At 38.7% G+C, this 24,528-nt stretch overlaps 1 protein-coding gene across 6 annotated transcripts in view; it reads right to left on the bottom strand.

Annotated features, from left to right (window-relative positions):
* Positions 1-318: 318 nt before the first annotated feature.
* LOC116854154 (trichohyalin) overlaps positions 319-24,528 on the bottom strand; it is a 75,585-nt gene continuing 51,375 nt past the window's right edge. For 5 of the 6 annotated variants that reach the window (XM_032835795.1, XM_032835798.1, XM_032835794.1 and 2 more), the window contains exons 3-5: positions 6,117-6,480; positions 3,922-4,289; positions 319-3,264 (exon numbers count right to left, since the gene is read on the bottom strand). In XM_032835795.1, coding sequence (XP_032691686.1) covers positions 2,321-3,264; positions 3,922-4,289; positions 6,117-6,480 — 1,676 coding nt within the window. In that variant the 3' untranslated portion in view covers positions 319-2,320. Of the gene's footprint in view, positions 3,265-3,921; positions 4,290-6,116; positions 6,481-7,206; positions 7,493-24,528 lie in introns of those variants that run through there. The other variant, XM_032835800.1, reaches the window with a different exon arrangement.

Here is a 24,528-nt window from a genome sequence, read left to right as displayed (position 1 = left end):
GGATTCTGAAGATTAAATAAAATTATCAACTTTTCTTAATTACTTTTTGAGCAAGTCATACATTCTTTAAATATATTTTATATATTGTTCTTGTTACGTTTGCTTATACACGTATATATTCTTGTTACGTTTGCTTATATACGTAGACGTAGAATATTATAATTTACGCATGAACACCCAAACCTGGTCTTCAGTATTACCTCGTCGGCGACCATGATATACCTCGTTTCACAGCGGTAACGTATGTTAATATCGAGTGTAACGTTCTGTGGACTTTCGCCGTAATAGCGTACAAGCCGATGGAATAATACGCAGTTATTATTTTTTGTCACGCGAATAGTTTATTTAGCTATACATTACCATATCTCGCAATCAACCGATACAGAAAAGGAAAAGAGCTTATTCGCTTTTGGTGTAACGAAGTCACATGACAGAACCCGAATTAACGACGAGTACACCACCGATCCGTCTTGTTTAAATAAACTTAACATTATATTAAAGCGACAAAGTGAAGTCGCCGCTTTGTCAAAATAAACTTGCAATCACTCTTGTCTATCAATATGTTCTTAATAGTGACATACTCTCTCTAAATTTCTCGCAATGGAATCTCATTCGAAACTAATGAAAAGTGGCGGTATTTTCGCTTAGAATGAATTCTTGCGAATGTTTCGATCGATCAGAGTGAATATATATTTCGTGTAACAATCAAATACATTACAGATTTGCTCTTCAATTTCGAATGAAAATATTCACTCAATGATTCAGAGTAGAGGATTTATTTTATGAGCGAAAAATTAGAGTTTCTCTCTCTCAAATTCGAGTTACTCGTCGGTCACTCCACTGTTCGAATGAAATTTCACTCCAAGAAACTTAAAAAATAATACACGACATTCTAATCTTACGAAAGGATCATTTTCAGTCGCTCTTAAGACACATCGCAATTCAAATGTTTGTGAATGCAATAAGAGCGGAAAATCATGTTGCAATTTCGATTCGTTCCTCTTAGTTTTACTCTTATAAGAGTAACGTTCAGTATGTCCATTTTTGTGAAAAATTACAATTACAGATACAATTATTCGCGCGGTTTTTGTCAACTGTACCGCCGGTTACATTGATTTTACGACATTCGTATCTCACGAAATGAATCTTCGAAGGTTTACCGATTTATTAGTTATTATCCGTTTATCGAGTAGTATGCTGCGTCAGATGCGCGTATGATTGGTAAGACATGAGGCATTGTCGATAACTACTAGACTCGGTCGGTTCAGTAGATCCCTATCTTCGAAGACAAACAGGCTTCTATTACGGAATCTGTCATTTATGAAAGCATGCAAGATGTAACGATCCGAAATATCGTATTGCTAAATTATGAAGCTCGTTACACTTCGACGAGGCATAAACGTGTCTAAAGGTTATTTAGCTTGTCCCGAGTTTTATCGTGATTATACATCATATTGAAATGAACTTATCCGTTCTTCAATCGTTCTTCAGGATGTTTTTATATTTTATATCATACTATATCGTGCTACAGATTAAAGATTCGATTAAAGATTCAATATTACACTTGTATCTTCACATCCGCCCTGCGTTATAATATGGGTATATTTTCCTTGTCAACCAGTAGTAATGTCAGTATCGGAACTAGATGTAGTTTTGCGTCTACGATGATTATAGAACATTATTCAGCATATTATTACTGAATAATAAAGCGATGACATTGCAGTTACAGTTTATTCAAAACAGAAACTTATTCATTAGTAATTTCTATCACTCCTTAGAATATTACGCCTGAGTCTAGTTCCGATACTAAGTAGCACCTTTTTATAACTCGATGATGGGTTTTTCTAACTATACGTTAGAAAGAAGACTCCAGCCGGATCTCTCGAAAGCTAGCAGTTTGCTTGAATCATGTCTCAAATATTGCTTCAACGTTATTCAAATCCCATCGATTTCCTTGGTATAAATATGACAATACACGCGATACATCCATCACCGAGGATAATATCATATATTTTACAGCGTATTATGAATACACTACGAGCGGTAAGGAAAATGACTCCATAATGAATACGATGCTTGTAATCAGATACTCTTTTCGTCTGACAAACGAAACAGCTGACACAATTTAGTAAAACGATCAAGGACGTAGATCAGGCACATTTTTGCACGAATATCGATTCGCACTCTCTCATTTCGGCATTTCCGACAAACATTGTCACAAGTATTTCCGAGCGAAAACTCAATGACGGATAAATGTCTTCGATTGTCATTGATTTCCGTTCAATCCATAATATGTAACTGAAGCGATTCAAAAAGGACTTTAAACCATGACACCACGTTGTGCCAATAATTGCTTCCTTTGGTGGAGACTCGGCGATTCCACAGTAATCTCATCGTTCTTCACGTTGTCGAACGACTTTGAGGTTTTGAAATTGTTCAAGACATTCATGCAACTATTGCTCGTCATCTCTAGAGACTTGGAATTTCTCAGGGTTGCGGTAGCGAATTTTCTGATTGTTTCCGAGATAGGATACTTGAAATCCGCTCTTTCCCTCTCCCTTTCTTTTATTCTTTGATTGTCGTCGACCACCAACAAAGAATCCTTCTTCTCTACCTTTTGGGACTCTCGCTCCTCCTGCTTGTCTGCTACTTTGGGATCCTCGTGTTTCGTTCGTTGACTTTCGTTATCGTTAGCTTTCACGTTTTTACACATTGTCATCGAATCTAACGATTGATTCTTGAACGATTCTAATCGCTCGCTCTCTTCTTCCTCCTTCCTTTCGTCCTGACCAAGTAAAGACTTTGGTGGTGCCTCGACGTAACCGCTTTCGTCGCTGTCGGCCTCCTCGTCGAGGGAATCCAGAGTGAGGAATGATGTCTCGTCGTTCTGCAGGAACTCGTGGCTTATTCTGCCAGGATACTTTTCGTTCGCTCGCCTCTCCGTGTTTTGTGGCTCTTCGATTCTGCTCAACATCTCGCCTCGCGGTCGATAATCCACTACGTCATCCAAGTCCTCGACATCTTCGAAGTCGAACACGTTCGACGTGGTGTCCTCCATTTCTTCCTCTTCTTCCTCCATCGACTCCTCCTCCTCGCTCCTCAGGGGAAACCTCTCTCTGGAATCTATGGGATTAAAACGCGGACTACCGGCGCATGTCATGAAATGAGGCGAGCCTTCCGAATTCCTTCGCGGTCCTAGCCCTCTGCTGACTCTGTCATCCGCGAAAATGACCCTCTTGATCGATCCCTGTTGATCGGCTTGATCTGCAAAAGATGGATTTTAAAGGTAAGCGAGTTTCGATATCACGCACGTTCTACGTCACGCATCAATTGGTACAACTTGTCGAGCAACTGTCCTTTTGCTGTATAATCATGCAAAACGTCAAGAAACACAAACCGTTTTATACGCCCCTTTAAAAAGAGCTTTACGCAGGTAAAATTGTATTGAGTAAACAAAAATATTTAATTGTACATTTCGTAAGAGACGGTAAAGTGCTCAAGGCTTTGAAAACCGTACTAGACATTAACAGATATCTGGTGGTTATTAATCAATTTAATGAGCGATATTTAATAACCACGAGGCTAGTTCGCGGTGTTAAAATAACGTGGTGAAACTTAGCGTGCTGAAGTCAAAGTAGGTCGCACTCTTTCGTATATTAATTATATCGATTAGGTAGTATAACTATATGTTATTTCGAGTTTATTGCACCTGTGTAACTTTTTCCCAGTAATATTTCACAATATAGAATTTCAAAGCAGCATTTCGGATTACACGTTATCGAGTTGCAAACAGAGAATAAAAAAAGAGAGAAAACTATGTTTTAAAAGGAATATTATCTCGCTTGCTTCAGAAATCAGTATAATTAACTGCGATGAGTTTCTTTCCCAAAGTTTCTTGTGAGTACTAATATTTATACTAACTCTGCGCGTGATGCTCTTCTGGGCCGGAAGCTCTCTCCTCGCTCGTTGCCGTGCTGGCAGTCTCGCATCCGCTCGAGATACTGCCGTTCTCATCAGAGGACTCGCGGTTCAGGGCGTCCAGAAGCCTGGCTATCCTCCAACCGTCTTGGTCCTCCCAGCTACGCGCTACGTTCTCCAGTGAGCGCAGCTCCTCCAGCAACCTCTGCTGCTCCATCTCTTCGGCCACCGTATCCTCCTCGATCGCCGATAATTTCGGCGCGCTCTTCGACCTCTCCAGGGGCGGTCGATAATTCTGGCCACCGGTACTCAGAAGAAGTTTCCTACGCGGCAACGATGGATTATCGTACAACGCATTCGCCAGAGACAACCTGTAATAATACATATAAATAGTTAGATTCACCACTAAAAACAAAATTGCAGCAACATCACATTTTGTATATTTAATCACGGAATTTGCAATAAATTCAGATTCGAACTCTTGTTTATTTCGTTCGTGAAAATTTAAAGAAACTCAATGGATATAGTTAATTATTATTTCACGCATTTCCTCCGTAATAATTTCTTTTCCTGCAACTGTGTAATATTTTGTTTATCCCGAGTTGACGTTCACAAAGGTTACGGTAACATAATAAAAATCTCTGTTTTGGGAATTGTTTTCCACATGTTAATACTAATCTAAGTGCTTTAATATCCAGCAATTTTCTTTATCTAGTCGTTTCCATTTTTCCAATAAAACGGAAAATTCTTGAGAGAAACGTAATCTCAACCTAGTCGCTTTATCGTAATTCCAACAGGAGTATTGGAAACGCTTTTGACCTGTGACTTGGAAACACTGACCCGAATGCACATCGCTGGACGGTCGCCTCGTCCTGAATCGTGACTTGATCGCGAGCATAACGATCTACAATCGTGACCGGAATCGTGACTTCATACTGAATGCACGACCGTGCGTAACCGCGCACGGTCATCTCTCGGAACGCGAAGACAATTTCTCTTTTCTCCCGGATATTTCAGAATCGGGAGAGACACTCTTAGAACTGAGAATAATAACGACATAACAATCGGGGCATGACAAAAATGCGAGGAATTCGCAATGGCGCGCGTTTGTTGTCCGACATAGGCCTAACGGAAACTTGAAGAATTTTACGTTTGAGAAATCGTGCCGCGTCATCAACCGCTGCAAAGTAAAAAAAAAGCTCAGTTCACGATTCTAATGAATGTTGAAAGTAGACAAATACGCGAATGAAGAAATTCGGCATGCAAACTACAAGATTAAAAATACACGAAATTTAACAAAATCTTTTTCTCTTTAAGTTTAAAAGATTTAACATGTTCGTTGCCACGGTTTATTTGGGGGATTCTCTCTACAAATCACTTGTTTATTTATTTTTCTTCTACGTGTAAAACAGACTTAGTTTGATAATATATGGACATAGAAATGTTTTGCTGTCGTACATGTGTGACATTGATCTTTCGTGAGAGATTATTGCCTCGCGCACACACAGATAACGATTTTTTTAGATTTAATATTGCTATTTGTTTGACTCGAACATAATTCTTTCGTCCTTTAACAAACAAGAGGAAAGATGATGCAGGGTAAAACACCCAATTATCGACATCCTCAGTCACTGACGCTCTAGAAAAACCTAATCTGACTGATCTGACCTGACTTTTCTTGCGACCAGTGACATTGTAATTTAGTTTTCTTGTGGATACTTAGCAGGTTACTACCTCAAAACTATCAACAGATGGTCGCAAGAAAAACCAGGTTTTTTAAGGTGTTAACAACTAAGATGGATATCAGTAATTGAGTGTTTCACCTTAAGTAGATATAAACAGGATACAAACAACGTCCAGAACTCTTCTTTTTGTGTAAGTCGGGTTTTTATGTGACAGATTCACATCGATAATGACACCTCTAAGACCTTTGTCATCACTTCCTGTACCTCACCATCTTTTTTTAACTTCAAATAATATCTGCTAATCTCGCCTAATATCTTTGTTATGCAAAACCAACTGTGACTCCGGTTTGCCTGCCTGTCCTTATACCATCACCAGTGACAGGAAGAAAGCCAAAGGAATTTTGGTAAAATATTTATACCCTTCGTGGTTAACTCTGACAAGTCTTCACAATTCATTCTCCTCTTCTCTGGTTTTCTCACAATGGTATAACGACGCTACATTGTCATTCTCACCTGGCGTTTTGCCGCGAGACCTTGTCCCGGCGGAATTCCAAGAGCGCCTGTTGCAACCGAGTATTCAAGATCGAGGCGAGCCTCCTTGCGGTGGATTCCTTGCTGCACAGAGCGGCATGGCACCTCAATTCGGGCCTGAGCCTGCGACCTTCGTGCCTGTAAACCCAGACGAAGAGTCGCGGATGGGAAGCCGGGGCCGTGCAATAAGTCACACGATGGGCCCAGTACTCCGTCAGGCCGTGGTCCTTCGTGGTTGCGGTGAGACCACCGCTAGTGACTGTTAACCTCATAGAGACATCAGGCCTACTGCTGCTTACGTAGTTTCGCCATAGGGTCGACACGGGCTTCTCGACGCAGCCTTCACCTGCGGATCAGAACATGAAGAATGTGAACTCTGTGATCCAGCCATCCAAGGCTTACTCAGAACTGCGCTAAGAAAGCTAGGCAGATATTATGAAATTATTCGGAACAATTCCGCGTTTTCTCTTAAAAACACAATAAAAGTCTTAAAGATAATTACGCGCTATCTCTCTCTCCCGAGTATTTTTACAGTAGTTGCTCTGTCCTGAATTAAATCGAAATAAATTAGATCTTAGCATTATGAAGCAAATGAGCTATGAAGATCAGAAGAAACTTTTTAAATGAAAACGTATAGAGCTTAATCATTTCAGTCTCCCTTTAGGGCTGTATTGGTACAAAAGATATATACGTATCTTATGAGGAAAGAAAGATATCGTGAAAGACTGTTTGACTGTAAACATCAGTAAGATAGTAAACAAACAGTAACAATAATTTTATCACTTTTATTTTCATTTAAGTAATAAATAATTTTATAACTTTCATCTTCTCTATTTGTAGCTTTTAGTTTTTTTCCAAATCATTTAGTTTTATGCTCAGTCACTCGCGGAATTAAGAGAAATCGTTTGATGCCCTTTTCACGAAAATCAGTGCAGTTACAGGAGCACAAATATACACACACACATAAAAAATCGTCTAAATTGTCAAATACACTATTTTTCTTCAGCAGTCAGGTGAAAATGTATCAAGAGATATAGTTATGAATAAAACGAAACAGTTAAATACTTAGTACCGATACGATGTATATTGGTAATTCTCGTTCGACTTATGTTACACGAAGAATCCGACAGACGTATATTTTCTCCCAAGGCTAAAGTACTTCTGCTTTTTTAAGTAGAAACAGAAGCGTTTAAGTAGAAACAGAAGTGTGTGCTAGATATCGGAAGATAAATTCATGCAAAAAGATCGCACTGAAAAGTGTTGAATGTTTTTCGAAGACTTTACGCAAGAAACGAGACACGGGAAAACGCGCCATCATTCGCAAAACAATCGTGAGAGACCACTCGTGGTCACATATTATGTAATTTAACGTTATCAGCACGCACGAACATAATCCAGACGCTCAGGAATGCTGCTTCTCGCGTTATATCAAGGAAAAACACACTTCGTTGCAGCGAAGAGTGTCACTTTAGGACAAACCTTCCCATATGCGATGTATGTGCGCTATAGGGTGACCTGTTCAGTAATTGGACGCCATCTAGTGAATGAACAGTTTGCAATATTTATTGTAATATTCAGAGGACGTCAAGTTCTCTCAGAAATCGTGTAAGTAAAAAGGAGCAGTACACTATGGCTGTGTTCCGATATTCACTGCCAATACTGAAAATGTATAGTTTATGTCACGTATACTGTAGATTTTCAGTACTGACAGTAATTTCGGAACGCAGCCTATATACTACACGTATACACGTATACACTAAGAGAAAAATATGGTTATTTTCGCTCCCAACAAAACTGTTTTGTAATTTTAACTACAAAAATAGTTAGAATAACCATCCTTCTAATAACACTTACTAAAACAATGGTTATTCTAACTATTTAAATAGTGTTATTAAAAAGATGGTTATTCTAACTATATGGGTGGTTATAAAATTACAAAACAGTTTTGTTGGGAGCCATATTTTTCTCTCAGTGTAGTAGTATTTCGCGGATAAGATACTGAGATAAGAGGCATTAATGATGTTTCGTTTGACTTCATATTGACTTCATATTGACGCATTAAGTTCGTATGTACGTATAACACAGTATCCGCGAATTACTATGTAAATGCCAAATTGCTCTTTTTTGCGTGTATCTGAATTATGTAATTTATGTACGCGATTTGTCTTGACATGTGGTATTTTCTCCTTGCTCTTTTAAAGTGAATCAGTGAATCAGTGAATCACTGATATCATTTATGAGTATAGCACTGAGCACTTTCAGTGCTATAACTGCAATCAGTGTATATTCACTGTTTTCAGTGATGTTTGACTGACTCATTTTAAAAGAGTGAGCTTCTAAATATATTTTTGAAAGCATTTTCTGCTTTTTGTTTCTCTTTTGCTAATCGAATTTTTGTGTAAAATACAAATTGCTTTAGGAAATCTTAGATCAACAGCTGACTTCCAAATTTTTTTCTTGTTTTCGGTAAAAACATTGTGATAGCGCAGTGTCCCAGAATGTGTGCAAAAGAGCTTCTGAATCGATGCAATAAAATGACGTAGAAGCGCGAGAATTTTTACGATGTCCGGTCGGTACTTCGATATCTTTCAAGGTATGTGGCGCACTTTGTGGTTTGAATCAATAACTGCGGGTAACCCCATTATGTGATTATGTAAAAACAAAAAAAATGCGTCGCAGAAGGTTAACCTCGCTCCGCCTGTTCGTATATTGGAATTTGTTGCTCAAGCATTCATTTACAGACCTCAAGCGTTCATTTACTGGACAGACCACCCTACGTATGCATTGCGACATCCTTAGCCGCGTTTGAGCGTACGTACGCGGTACGAGACGGCACGTGTGTGGATGATGAGATACCACCACGTTCCGTGTATACTCTTCGAGGCATATCCTGACTTTCGATACAGTTCGATTGGCCGTGCGCCGCTACGGCTTGGCTGGATCGCGTTACCAATTTAGAGATACAGGAAACGCAAGTACAGTTACTTAGAGTTCGAAAGCAAGCCGCGCCGGCAGGCGAAATAGAAGGGGAGGGACAAAGCAAGAAAACATACCGAGGAGGAGAGAGGGAGATAGAGCGAGAGAGGGGGATGGGGTGGGGGTTGAGAGAAAGGTGCAGGTCGAACGAGAAAAAAAATGAGAAAAAGGAAAGAGAAGGCGACGTGGGACAGGTTCGTGAGCGCCCAAGTCTCCCGAGGCTTGATCCGCTATTTGCGAAAAAAGAAGGAAGGAAAGAAGAAAAAAAACAACGCGATTCCTCACTCACAGTCCTGAAAGTGGTTCCTATAAAGGCACGTCGCGCGGCGCGTCGCGTGTGATCCCTTATCGGCGTCGGATATAGGCGATCCCCGTCTGATTTGCATTCTAATTAACGAAACAACAATAAATTAGAATCCAGTCCAACTGGATAAACGTTGTTTTGAAGCGGCATTTTTCGCCGTGTTCCCCGGCAGACTTCATCCTTGACGGTCTTCGCGGGTCTCGGCGGTGCGGCTTTCCTCAGTAGTTGCAAGTAATGGGAGCTGGTTAATTGCCGGCGAATAAATTCATTGCGCATATTTATAACAGCGAGCGCGCCACGTAGGGGAGATCAGAGCTGTTTGGCTGACGGGGTAAGTTGGCAAAATCGATTATTTGCTGCTGTTCTTTAACAGATTTCAGAATCAAGCGAGCAGAGATCTCAAAGCCATCTTCGACATGTTTAGAAATCCCTTTCGCTTAATTCTGCAACTTGTTAGAAAATACTAGAAATAATCGACTTTGCGCCAACTTACTCCGGTAGCCAACTAGTCCCGGTCTCCCCTACTTGATTCAATTGCGTCGTGCAGCGCGAATCGCCACATGCTACTCGAGATCGATAATCATAACATAATTGCGGGTAAAACGATTTTCCGGGGCGACAAAAAATCTCCTGCATCTTTACGCAGATCGATCGTTACGCAAACGACGCGTCATACATGCGATCTTTTAATGTCTTGGCTGCTTTTATGCACACGACTCGTCTCGATCACGACGGCAGATTTTATTTTGCGAAAACACGGGTAAAAAAAAACGCGAATGAATGAGAAAGAAATGTGTCGACTAAAGTGATATCTATGCAGTCGAACTGAATCGCTCAAGACTGCAGGATCTTGGAAACATTTACTGGATTCAATAATATCTAATAATGTAACTACTCGGATATACTATTTATGATTATTACGACATGAGGTAAGAATCGATGTTGAGAACTTCGCGATCATTTTGTTTTTTAATTATACTTATAAGGCAAATGCGTTCTATTCTGAATTAATCATTAAATTTACATACTATACGTAATGTAAATTTTTCGTTCTATTAACGGAGCAACACATTTATTACAAGGCCTCTGTAATCTAATACAAGACAAAAGAAACTGACTTATTGATATACTATATAATTGATTAACTATTGATTATATACGTACGTATTTTTTACGAGATATTTCATATCTCTCATACCAAAAAGTGTCAGAATGAAATGTGAAATATCTCGGAAAGTATTCACTTTTCGGTGATTTTACACGCAAAATGATTTTAGGAACTGATTTGTAAAAAAAACCTTGATTCAATTAAAAAATTTCAAGATGATATAACAACGCTAACGAACGTCAAACTATTCAGAATAGATTCTTTCTTAAACACTATAACTTTTGTCCGAAACGTTTTTTTTAAAGTACTTTCTTCCCGGCACATTAGATCGTTCCGAAGCTCTTTTCAAACACCCTGTATATACAATTATCGCTAACGATAGCTCTTAATATAACAAGCACCTCTCGTGTAACGATATTAAGCAGATAAGTAAATTATGTTCGGAGCTTCTCGCGCACGAGACTGGTTGGTGTAAGTAAAGAGACTACACGGGACTGAACAGCGTGAGTGTTTATCGAAAGCCACGTGCTCTTCCACGAATCACTTCTGGAAGCGCGGATGACTAAGGAGCGTATTAATTTTAGCAACATTTAAACGAACGAGCCGTTGACTTCGCGAAGTGAAGAAAAAGAGAGAGAGAGAAAGGGAGAAAGAGGATGAGACACACTCGGTCATCGATCGAGGATCACCGAATGTGAGATCTCGAAAAACCGATCGAATCCGTTATTTCGAAAAAAAAATATGATACGAAGACGTTTCACACTGAGAGAAAAATGTATGATATTTGGAACTATAATGGCATAGTAAAAAGATTATAGTTAGAAATATAATTTTTATAGTAAATGTTGCCATATTATTTGTAATATTTACAATATAAGCATAGTATAACTGACCCGTATAAAATGTTTATCAAGAATTATAATTATTTGAAATAAAAAATATAGTAAGGTAGCAAATATTGAATGGTAAGAGAAATTAACTATTTTATATAGTTAATACAATTGGAATATTTGGCAAATATAGGTACATGTAACTATATTTCCAAAAGGTGCTTTACCATATATATAGAGTAATAAGATGGTGACTATAAATCTGTGTTCATTCTACTATATCTTCATGTTTAGATGAACTATAAATATATGTTTGAGGCCAAAACGAACTATAAAATATAGTGAGATTATAGTTATTCCAACTATTTTTTTCTCTCAGTGCAGTGGTCGTCTCTTCGTTTCATCGTTACGTACGAATCGTCCGCGAATCTTCGCCAGTCACGCTACACGCTGAGATAATTGCGAATTTCGTTTTCATCTTCGGCACGAGATGCGAGCATCAAAACCACATTCGAGGTCTCGCATTTAGCATTAAATTTCAGATAGGCTCTCATAATTATCGCGACACAATCGATGATAAAAACTTTACGTGGAAAAAATAGTATGGTTGTCCCACATCTGATCAATATTGAATCTGACTGGCACAACCAAATTTATGTGCCGACCAAGTTGTTTTTTTCCGTGTGCAATATCGTTTTGAATACATTTATGAAAAGAAATTATCGAATTGATCATTAAATTTTCATCATACAATAAAATGTGAATTTTTTTGTTATGTACAGGTTTGATACGTTCAGATTTTCATATTATATTTGCATCTATATATTTTACGTAGCATATATTTTTTAATTTTTATGATCACTCTTTTCGCATTCCTTTCGATTTCGTCATTCCATGTGACAAATAACGAAATTCTTCATAAGATACGCAACCTTTACAAATCGACTAGTAAAATTACTGCAAAATTTGGTCTATTCAGGATTTCGTCATTAGTGGTTTTTTTCTCACCATCGAGCCTATTTCAGGAAATACCACGTTTGTATTCAATCGAATTTTACACGCAGAGAGAAAGCACGACGCCCCCATTAATCGTGATTCGCGCAGCGTAATCGAGCTGTGACCGACTCTGTTTGGATAAAAACGGCCACGAAATCGAATGCGGATGATCGGCTGACAACGGCGGTTCCGGTATGGTTGCCTAATTTGCGTACAGGAAGCCTTCTACATTCACTAGAAAAACATTTAATTCCGAGCGTGTCCGGAGAAAGCGCGGAGATTCGATAAAAGCGATCTTTCGTTGCGAGTGAAACGATGCGGCGTCCATTGGCGTGCAGCCGCCGCTTTTAGCCGCGATTATTCTTCAAAAAGAAAAATCTTCCGCTAGCAGAGGGAGTTTCAAGGGTTCGCGAACCACCGATGAGAGGAAAGTCGCAATCGACCTGTTAATTCCAAGCGGACTTGACGGGATTTTATGGCGCGTCGTACTCGCCACTCCGAAGAAAGGAGGAGGGTAGCTTGTACGATTCGCGCATAAGCTGCGTCGCGAAATTTCACCGTTCAAGGATCGGCGAAAATGGATTCGGTAGCGGGAATCGCCCATAAGCCCGTGACGGGCTGTCGAATCGCGCGAATACCGCGATCGAATTATTGCGAACGGAAAAGCAGACGGTCTGGAACGACGCGGAACAGGAAGCGGCGGCGGCGAGAGAGGGCCGTGCACCGGAGTACGACCGCGCTCGTCGGGTCGTCACGCCGACGAGCTAACGCATCAGCGTTCGGTATTATCCAATTAAAGGTAATGCCGACTGCCCGTTAATTTTTCTCCCGTTAGCTGCCGCCATTGTGCGCCTTTTGTCTGTGCCTCCCGGGGCTTTCGAGAAAATGCGCGTGCTCGCGTGGCTTTCCACGAGAAAACGCTGGCCGGCTGCGGTCGCATGACGGCGCCGAGTGTCGCGTGCATTCTGGCAGTCAGACGATAAATGAACGTTATATGGATGTAGGGTAAACGGTACTCTATGACGAGCTCTCTCTCTCTCTCTCTCTCTCTCTCTCTCTCTCTCTTTCCTTTTCAAAGAGCCAGAGTGGTCGGGCAGAAGACCAATATTAACCGGCAATCAGTTATCGTATATCTCTCTTAATTGTTCTGTTTGTATTGTAGATTGATAGATAAATCGGATTATTTTGCTATGGAATATAGAACCCACTAAAAACGCCCGGGAAAGATGATTCTCTTTAGGAAGGTAGAGTAAGGGATCCCTGAAAGAGTGATTTTAACTTTTTGCGATTCTGATATTTCAAAACTTCTGTCCCTCATTACTCGTAATGATGACTTCTCTGAATACGTTAAGAACAATTTGCGAAAAATATAAAGATTTTATAGTGTAAACATAAATTAAAACAACTTTTATAATATTTGCTAATGCAACTACACATACAGAGTAATAAAAGAAAATTGAACGCACTTAAAAAATTCCATCTTAAATAAAGAAAAAGAAATGAAAGATAAAGGAAAAGAAAACAGGTGTGCATAAAAGTGACACATGATAGTAGCATGATGCATAAATAAAATTATAATCTAATTATACTGTGTTGACTGTGTTAAGTTCTTTCTCAATTTTATCGTAGAGATAAATTATATCGAATATAAGAGCAGTCTATAAGTCAGAATCAGATAGATTTACAAAGTAGCGTGAAAATGGAAGAGAGTGTGAGAATAAACTTTAGTCAACTTATGACTCAACCACCTTGAAAAGTAAAGTAGTAAAAAGTAAAGTAGTAAAAAGAAAAGTAGTAAAGAGCAAATAAAAAAATCATTATGCTCGCTTTTATTACGCAACAAGGGTCAAGAAGCTTTTTCATATTCTCGCGACGTATCTTTGCGTAACTGCGACTCCTGGTGTGAAAAACAAAGGTAAAAAAGATGGAGGAAAAATGTTGCCGAAGCCAGTGCTCTAGGCATGCTGTGGAAAATTACTTTCTCGCAATCTCGTCTCGTTGTCCCGTGGATAGATTACGGGGAGAATGCTCTTCGCGCGCGAAAACGTAACGTTTGTCGAGGTATTGTCGCCGGCGGTCATAACGAAGAATGACGGAAGAATCACGCGCCGATACATCACGCTCGACGAAACGTGCATTAATCATTTCACAACGGAGAGTAGAGACGTTCCCCCCGCTGTAGGGTAGTAACTGTACGGCAAACACAGGCGATATTAGCGGCGGCGTAAAAACGCGTCTGGTATACGCAAAAATATATTACTTATTAGTGTTTATGGTGGCGCAGTAATAACACGGAAATAGGCTCGCGATTATTTACTAGCGTGTGTTACTACGGAGGCGCGAAACGAGCCTCGCCAATTACACGCGATGCGCAATGTTCCAGAAGGTCGCCGGTTGGATCGTTTAAAAAGCGCGTGTTAATTTAACGACGTAGCGAAAAGCCACAGTTTATAGCCGCGACGAGACGTACGTGACCGCGCATCCGCGCATTACTTTTACCCGTAGACATTTATTTAATTTTTTACGCGCGCGCGCGCGCGCGTTCGCGAATTTTTGCGTCTCTTCTTTTTTCTTGCTCGCGAAACGTGCGGTCGCGTCTTCGGACGTTAAATACCTCGGCATAAAGAGCGCCACGCGTATATCCGCCAACTGATCTGGATTCGTGTTATCGTTTTTTTTACGCTCAAATCGATTCTGAATTGAAATTATTGCTCTGCGCATTGTTATTAATGGCAAATTAGCGTTTCATTTTATCGTCGCTTCTAGAAAAATTACACATTTTTTAGAGATATGTGCTTATCATTTGCGGACGATAACTCACGCCTTCCCACGGGATACATAATTTTCGCACAATTTTGTACATACGTGTGTGTGTAAATGAAAACAAGTCGACCAACGCACTGCGAATCCAAGCGTGTTACTTTTGGCCGAATCTCTTCTTCTTACACGTTTCCTACCGTTTCGAGTCACGCTGTTTAACACGTTTAAACGTATTAAATTATAATTTACATGTCTCAAACGTGTTAAATGACGTGACTTAACGTGTGGAAAATGTGTAAAAAGAGCCGAATTACACGCTTATGTGTTTAAAAATAGCACACTCGGATTCGCAGTGCGGTGAACGTGTCACGTAACGCATTTTTATAATTATCAGACCCAGTCCGGTGATTGACTTTTACGATTGATAACGGATACTTGTGGATCGAATTTTGAGTGTCTGATCACGCGATAATCGAAAGTGACGCGGGATCAGATCGAGAACATTTGTATCTTTCAACTGTTACTTTCGTAATTTCAGCCATACTTAAATAACTCTGCGTATCTTCGATAAGTTATCCTGAGAGTGGCGATTCATGTTTTTCTCTAGATAAAGGTTGCGCAACTGTTTTGCATAATCATACACAATGCTAAATGATGCAGGAGAGCACCGCATAAGTAACAAAAACTAATATAGCAAACATGTATTATTAGAGGTAATAAATTTGAAAAATTATACGTTACATATGTTTCACGCAGAGATCACAAAAAAATAAGTAAGTTTAATAAAACTATGTAAATAAGCCACGCCTAATATGAGAGAAAGATGCGTTGGTTTAAACGCGTACAGTATTCACAACTCCAGAATCCCGCTCAAAATTAAACGTGTGTGCCTTCATAAGTATCACTGGACATATAAATATATTAGTTTTTAAATATTAGAATATATTTTGTTCAAAAAATACGTCGGGTCACATAAAATATTTATATATATAAATATTTTATGTCTGCCGAATTAAAACGTTATAAGAATTAAAATAAAAAATATTATTAAAAAAAATTATTTCGAAGTAAAAAGCAGCGTTAAGCAGAACTTGTGCGACTTCAATCACGTTCAACTTCGATACTTCGAAGTTGAATGACGTTGACTCGCGTCATTGCAACTTCCGCGCAAAAGTTCGCAACTAATAATGACTGATTTGACGAATGAGCTCCGGGTCGTGTTTCGCAATTCCCTAATGTTTCCGGTGAACGATAAACGAGAAAAATGACCGAGTGCGTGATTAATGATGAGCGGAACACGTCTTGAAGTTTCTAGCATCCAAAACGACTAGTAAGTGAAAAAAAAAATGTCGGCTCCTTGTGATTTTCTGGTATAATCCGCGAGACTTTATCAGGCACATAGGTTTGTGTAACTCGTTAGAAATAGAATACGACGGGACACGTCTACCACTTTTCAGCATCGCGAGTGAATGCAAGTTAAATGTACAATCTTCAATGTCGCATGAATCACCGGTGACTGTAAAAGAAACGGTCGCGCTATGTGTGTTCACCATTGCGAGAGAAAGAGAGAGAGAAACAGAGAAAGAGAGAAAGCAAGAGGAAGACAGAAAGAGAGACAGAGAAGAAGAGAGACATAAAAGTTCCGTACAACAAAGATATCTTCGCGGAAGACAGAAATAAAACGACGTGACAAGTGACCCCTTTCAATGCTGAGTTTCTTGCGACATTGATCTTGCGAGATCACTGACTTCGATATCAATCTCTCACTCTGGCTGTTAAAAGATTTTATCGTAGTCATAGATACACGCTTTTTTCGTTCGTAATGCAGAAACGCATACATAATTATATATACACAATTTATTAATACTTCATACCTTATTAGTTGAATGTATATTTTAAATTATAAAAAATTTAATTATAAAAATTTTATATTAAAAAGTTAAATTATAGAAATTATATAAAATTTTAAAAAAGTTTTTTACTGAATTATACTCGTTAGAAAGGAAGAAATTGCATGCTACCATTATTAGTTAAAACGACGACCAAATAATAGCGACGAGATCACAACACGACTTCTCATCTCAATTTTAAATATCTCTCATTAATAATTGTGAACATGTAGACATCCGCCCAGTTATTGTCTAGTATTAATGCACTCTGTTAGTTGTAAAAATACTGCATAGTAATAGCTTTATTCAGTGATCAAAGCAGTTCGCAGTACAATACGTGGACCAATTCTTTCCAAGATATGCATAGTGTCACAGCAATATTAAATCAGTCTTATAATGTGGACATATTATAATACTTATCGCAAATAAATTTTAATCTTTATTTATATTGTTAAAAAGAGCTTAAAATTGCGTGAACAGCGAATGAACGTGCAGAAAAGCGCGGAGCAAGAAATAGGAAATTGGAGGAAATAAGGCATTTGACAACATTAAACTCTGTGGCAGAAGTGACAACCAAGGTTAGAAATAAAAACGAGAAATAAAAACACAAACGGAGTGTATATTAATAATACAGAATGTCAAAACATATCAAACTATTCTGATGGAAATTATACAAATGAAAATTGCTATGACTTAGTTCAAATTTATCAAGAACCTGATAATGACAACTACTTGTTGAATAAAAAGACATGTCATCAGATAGTTATAAACGATGTCACATAAAAAAAGGCGGAGAATATGAAAACAGGAAAATAGATTCTTCCGATCAGTTAGCCGACGCAATAAATAGCGATCTGCAGTTTCCGACAATTTTAGAATATCATTCAGAAATATTAAAATTCTTCACTGTCTATGGTCACATAAAAGCAGCCCATTAAATATTCAGATAGTATTTTTGTATAAATAAGTAGCCTGCACTAAAGAGCGATATAATTCTCGCCCGCGGCGCCGTATCGTCGTTTCCTTTCGGAACAATATCTTCTCCCGCCTCTACGAAAGCCAAAAATGCACGGAGGACAAAAGAGACAGCGCGATCGTATTCTTCCAGAAGGCGACGCGAAGGTCGACGAGAACAAGTTCGAGGCAAAACTGGAAACTGCCGCTGCGATTTCGATGAAGGACCAGTGTGGCGACGAATATGCGACTTTTCTTGTGATGCTTTTCTTTTTCCTTTTTCATTCTCCGTGTCACACGCGACCTCGACAGGGCCAGACCGTTAACCCCTCTTCAAGTTCAATCATAAAGCGCGTGTCTGCTGCGTGCGCGCACGTGTCCGACAGGAACGGTATTCTAAGATGATAAATAATGAGCTTTTTATGCATTGTTAGATCGCGAGAGTGTCGTATTTCTCACGTCTTCCTCGGGTCCTAAATCAAAAGCGCAAACCTGTTCCGCAGATGGAAATCATTATCAACGCTTCAATTGGAAGTATGTTCGGACTGGGCTTCATTTGTCTGCGGGATTAAATGCATGGCGCGTTATAGGAAATAAATTTTATCACACACACACGAGGTGTTTATTAGCGAGAACAGCGATCTGCGATATTAGAGCCAAGCACATATTAAGCCTTTGATATGGCTTTTAACATATGTTGTGTCTAACGTGACGTAAATAACTTTTCTACATTATTGATATTCCGTAAATTATGTATACGCTAAATTCACTGCTGAAGAAATGATAAATTGAGAAAAAGATACTTGAAAATTTATTTGCGGTATGCAAAGTTTATCGGTAGAGATAACTATTAATAAATTTCAACAAATAGTTAAACACATCTATAATTACGTGAAACAATAATTCGCAGAAATAGATTTTATTTTTGTGAATAGATTTTATGACGAACAAATCTTCAAGTATTCTTTTTCTCAGTGCACAGATTTCATATTCTGAGAAAAAGATACTTGAAAATTTATGCTGCGATTCTAAGCAGAATCGTAAGTCTCATAACTTGTTCTCGTAAAATTCGTCAGAACTTATGAGTAGATTTACAAGTCTATGCAATATCATATGTCGTACAATCACTTGTGAATATCATAAATTACATGAAATCGTAGATATTTACGAGTAATTGTACGACATTATGATATTGTATAGACTTGTAAATCTACTCATAAGTTCTGACGAATTTTACAAAAACAAATTACGAGACTTACAATTCTGCTTAAAATTGTTGTATTAGTCGGAGGATATAAAGTTTATTCACAGAAATTATACCACATTATACTACAGATACATTTTCAAGTATTTTTTGCAAGATCAATTGGAGTAATTAAATCGGAGTAATAGGGAGTAATCAAATAATACGACAGCTATTCTTGTAATAAAGCAGAAGAAACGACTTCTCCTAGCTGGAAATCGTTCCATAGCTGGCGCAATGTTTTAGAACCGACTCCGGAAGTGTGATATTTTGCGTGATACTTCTCATTAAGAGCGCAGATTCAGGGTGTTACCACGTTTAGTCAGCGTGACTTAACTAATTCACGACCGGAGACCACGAGAATACTGCTCGTGCTTTTAGACCCCTTATGTATCGTCTCGTGTTGATCAAAAACATAAACTTGGAGCACTTAAACTTAAAAGCACGGTAAAGAATTACGACTGTTTGTAACGTCTGCGCTCACGCCACGTATTTGAAAATACACTAAATATACGATCCTTGTACTTATCGCGTTCCTGCTATTTTGAGAAAAAATCACCGGTCGCAATCTGTGCGCAAAGAGTAATCGTCAGCAATATTCCTAGCAATCACTTCCGTATTATTTTGTCTTACTGTACGGAAAAAGAAATTTCAGTTCGTGTAATCGAATAGAAATCAGATGAAAATTCGGCGGCGCGACATGACATCTCTATTGACGCAACTGAAGACATTTGTCTGAATTTTCATTACTCAGTTGTATTGAAACCTGGTTGCAATAACTGAGAACAACCTATTGGCTGAGTAAAAACCTACAGGCAAATCTTTCTGTTCCTATAACCAATCATTTCATCTGGTTTCTATTTTTATTAGGCAACAGAAAATTCAGTTACACATAAAAGTTTTGTCTTGTATCTCTAAATGTTTTCAAATTTTTAAGAAAGTAATAAAATTATCCAATTTCCACAGATCACCTGGACAAGCTCGAATAATGACACAAATCTAACAAGTAATCCAAAAGTTACATTCTGATTTCTTTTTAATTTGACACAAATAGAAGTACATTTTATGTACTTTTAAATGTAGAAGTAAATATTTAGGTCATATTTTTTTCACTTTGGTCATTTTGGTTCACTTTGAGTTTCATGGGCAGTTTATAGCTTTTTAATGTTCTCACTTCTATTATCAACAAGTGCAATAAAAATGCATAAGAAATAAAACTGAATACAAGATATAGGCGTTTTTTATAGGCTTGTTGATTATGAATATAAAGTCAAATCTGTAAAATTATTTGTATAAATAGTGAAATAAACAAAATATGTACAAAGTTGAAAAAAATTATTTATATAATAGTTTCTCGATTTGGCCGAAATTCGAACCATTTTTGACTAATTTACCACAGATTTGAAATATTTTGGTTGGAATCTCGGTTAAAGAAATTTAAAATGGTTCGTGTCTCAGCTATGCCGATTTTGTTAAAATTATTTAATTATATCTTGTATTCAATTTTATTTCTTATACATTTTTGTTGTACTTGTTGATGATAGAAGTGAGAACACTAAAAAGCCATAAACTGCCCGTGAAACTCAAAGTAGGCCAAAATGAAAAAAATAACCTAAATATTTTTTGTACTTCTACATTTGTGCTAAATTAAAAAGAAATCGGAGTGTAGTTTTTGAATAGGTTTACTTATAAGTACCATAATATATACTGAATAAGTTACAAAAAGTTTCATCTGAATATCTCTAATAGTTCTCATAGTTATGAGGGAACATACAAACAATCGAACATACACAGGAAGAACTGAAAACCTCCTTTTCCTTGGAAGTTGATTAACGAACTGAGCATAATGGTTCCATATGTCATGTCAAGAAAAATACTGTAATAATCAGGAGTCGGGACAGGACTTGCCGGGTCGGGTTTCCTATTTTCTTTTCAATACTTCAACATCCCATAAGAGTTTAATAAAAAATGACAAATATGGTTTATCCCCAACCATTGTTTACCAAAAATAAACCGAAATTGTAGAAAGCTCCTTTGAATAACTAACAGTAAGATTTGAAAAATGACATATAAGGAGCAAGCACGGATGTCTTAGTGTTATTAGATATTAATACTATTATTTTAATATTAATATGATAGTGGGAGGATAATATATCCAGCATGTTAAACGCACGTATCGAAATTACGTATGCGGCGAATCGACACTTAGACCTTCCACACTTAGACCGATCCTTGAGTCCCAAATTTTTTATATATATATTCGTATTCTCAAAACCCCCATTAAACCGATGACTCAAATAGATTCATTATATATGTTGCGAAAAAATTGCCTCCGCAGTGGAAGGTCGATTCGTCGCGCAGTGGAAGGACGATAATCGAAGAAATTTCGATACATGCGTTTAACATGCTGGACATATTATCCTCCCACTATCATATTAATTAAAATAGTAGTATTAATATCTAATAGCACTAAGACATCCGTGCTTGCTCCTTATATGTCATTTTTCAAATCTTATTGTTTACCAAACTTTTTAGCAGACACGCTGTTCATCTACCATCCTGGCATCTCGCTCGCCGCAGGTACAAATATTCGGCATTGCGTCACACTTATCCGTCTGGTCTCTTCCGATTTCCCGCCAAATGCGCAATTCCGGCCGGTTGCGACTTGGAGCATTACCGCTAAATACGGATCATAGCGTACGACCGCTATTCGAGCGTGCGCGCGCTCCGGCTCATGGCATGCACACGTCAGCGAAGCAACATTCCGCGCGGCTACCTCGAGAGCGCGGGACAGTCACGAATTAATTAATCGCCGTCGAATAGGCGTTAGCGAATCGATCGTACCGTAATAATGGCGTTGCCAGCGATTTAAGGCCGACTCGGCCAGAGATATGCAGAGAAAGTCGAGAGAGCCCGCGCCGCGCGTACGCCTATGTCCGGTCATTGCACCGCGCGCAATTCCTTCTCCTTTTTAACCTCGCGCCCGTGATGACCGCTGCAAATGTCAGAGCGGAATTTCATCGGAATCGTTTTTCGCCGTCGGGCGATCGTCTCCTCGTATGCCGTCCTGACAGGGAAGTCGGAAGGCGCGCGTCATCGTCGCCGCGGCCGTCGTCGGCGTACAACAATAAACAATGAGGTCACAATGAGGCAAAGGGGACGCGACACCGAAGGTCAGGTGTTGTCTTGTCGTTGTCACGCGAGTTGCACACGCGTCCGAGATCGCGCTTTCTCCCGAGCGCGCGCGAATTCTTCCGGCAAACTCGGAGTAGGTTTCCCGAGTCCGGCCAAGAATTCGCCTCGGGTGAACAAGGTGAACAACACCTTGGTAATTTGCGGGGTTAAATGGCCTCGCCGTTAAATCGCCGGATTGAGGCATGTGCTTTTGCGGGTGCATCGTTCGACTGTTCAAAGTTCAGCGCTTTCACCGAATCGAAAGTTCCGTGATTAGCAGATAAACAGATAAGAGATCTCATCTCTTCGTAAACATCTCGAGCGAGCCTCGCGCGAGTGAGATTTTTATCCCTTGACTCTCGGAAACGACAACCCCTCTTGGATGCTGGGAAAAGTCGTTTGGTTCCTCACGGAAAAAAAAGATTTGATAAAATTAACTAAATATATATATCTGGTCGAATATGAACGATCCAGAAATTCCGATTGAAGTAACCCGAATTCTGTTTAAGTTAACAAGATTTTTGGTAGACTAACCAAACATACTTCAATCGGAATTTCTGGATCGTTTATATTCGACCAGATATTTGGTTAATTCAATCAAATCTTTTTTCTCCGTACTCCTCTTTGCGATTTTAATATATTTAAAAATTGGCGAAATTAATTGCTAATTAGTGTATAATCGTATTATATATATATATATATATATATAATTATGGGAAAAGATTTCACTTAAAGTGACTGCACCCATATATATATATATATATATATATATATATTTATTTATTATTAATAAATAAATAAATATTTATTTATTATTAATTAATTAATTTATTTATAATATTAATATTAATATATATATTAATTAATTTATTATAAATAAATAAATAAATAAATATATATATATAATTATGTAGTCACTTTAAGTGAAATCTTTTCCGATTACGAATAAACGGACCCATCGTACCTAATGCACGATTTTTATCCTGATATTCGCAAGAGGCAGTCAGTAAAGAAAGGAACTCTGAGAAAACCGCGACTGATTCTCGAGGTGTATTACCTCGCTGCGGAAATAAATCTCCCGGCCGGAGGAAGCTCTCGCGCGTGCGAAAGGGTGATTTAATGGCGGGGCGAGACGCGAAGGGTGCAACCTATATGCAATGAACGCTCGACCGATATGGAATTGACGGTGACCTTGCTTGCTGATGTACCGGTCTGCAAGAAGTATCGCGCACTTCCGTCTGGTCATTCATGCGCCAAGGCTGGACATGATCGAGAATGCGCGCGCGCACCCGACGTTTATCTATCGCTTTTAATTGCCGCTTATCTAGGGACTTAATTAACGATGACGAATATGCCAGAATCTACTACGTCCCAATTTTTCTATCGCCCGGCAACGATCGGCCGGTGAAACGCGCTCGTCGGCACGCGATGAAATATCGATCGTTACCCCGACGAATGAGAGCACACGCGCGCGCGCGCGCACTCTCGCGCCATTTGCATAGACGTTTATAAATAAATACATTTTTGCGGTAAATCGTGCGATCCGGTTTGACACGGCTACCGTGTGCGATAATCTCGGTAGCGGTTTATAGTCCGATTAATTGTACAACACTGTTGCAATTAATGAAAGCGCTCGCGGGTCGTGAGTTTATTAATTTCTGTCGTCAACGTGATAAATAGTAGAATTTATGTTTTCGCGTAATTGCTACAGTACGATAATTATTGTACGCGCATGTGCGTGCTCTCTCGCACTTCAAATAATCGTCCATCGTGCTTGCCTTTGGTGATCAATGTTCGAGTGCGCGCGAGAATTCATTGCTATAAATATACACATGTTTCTTCTGCCATTCTAACTATTGATCCAAACATATTTATCAAGATAACAAGTTCTAAGCGTTATTCCGAACGTTTGCAACTGTAACAGCTCGATCTTCTCTTTCATGTACATCTCTGGGCTTATAATTGCATTCTTCCTCTTTCCTGAATTTCACCTTCTTTCTATGTGCATGCATTTCAGAGAGATAATTATTTAATTTTTTCTTTAAAAAGAAACTCTTTAAAAAGAAACTCTTTAAAGAGCTCCGTAATAATTCCGGAACAAAATTAATGTTTCAATTCGACCATTACATAATCCGACTAGAAATTTTGATCAGATATGCC

The sequence above is a fragment of the Odontomachus brunneus genome, unplaced genomic scaffold, assembly GCF_010583005.1.
Source record: "Odontomachus brunneus isolate Ranch 3 - 2012 unplaced genomic scaffold, Obru_v1 Obru_scaffold_009, whole genome shotgun sequence".
Classification (NCBI taxonomy): Eukaryota; Metazoa; Arthropoda; class Insecta; order Hymenoptera; family Formicidae; genus Odontomachus; species Odontomachus brunneus.
This window is presented reverse-complemented; position numbering and strand designations above follow the sequence as displayed.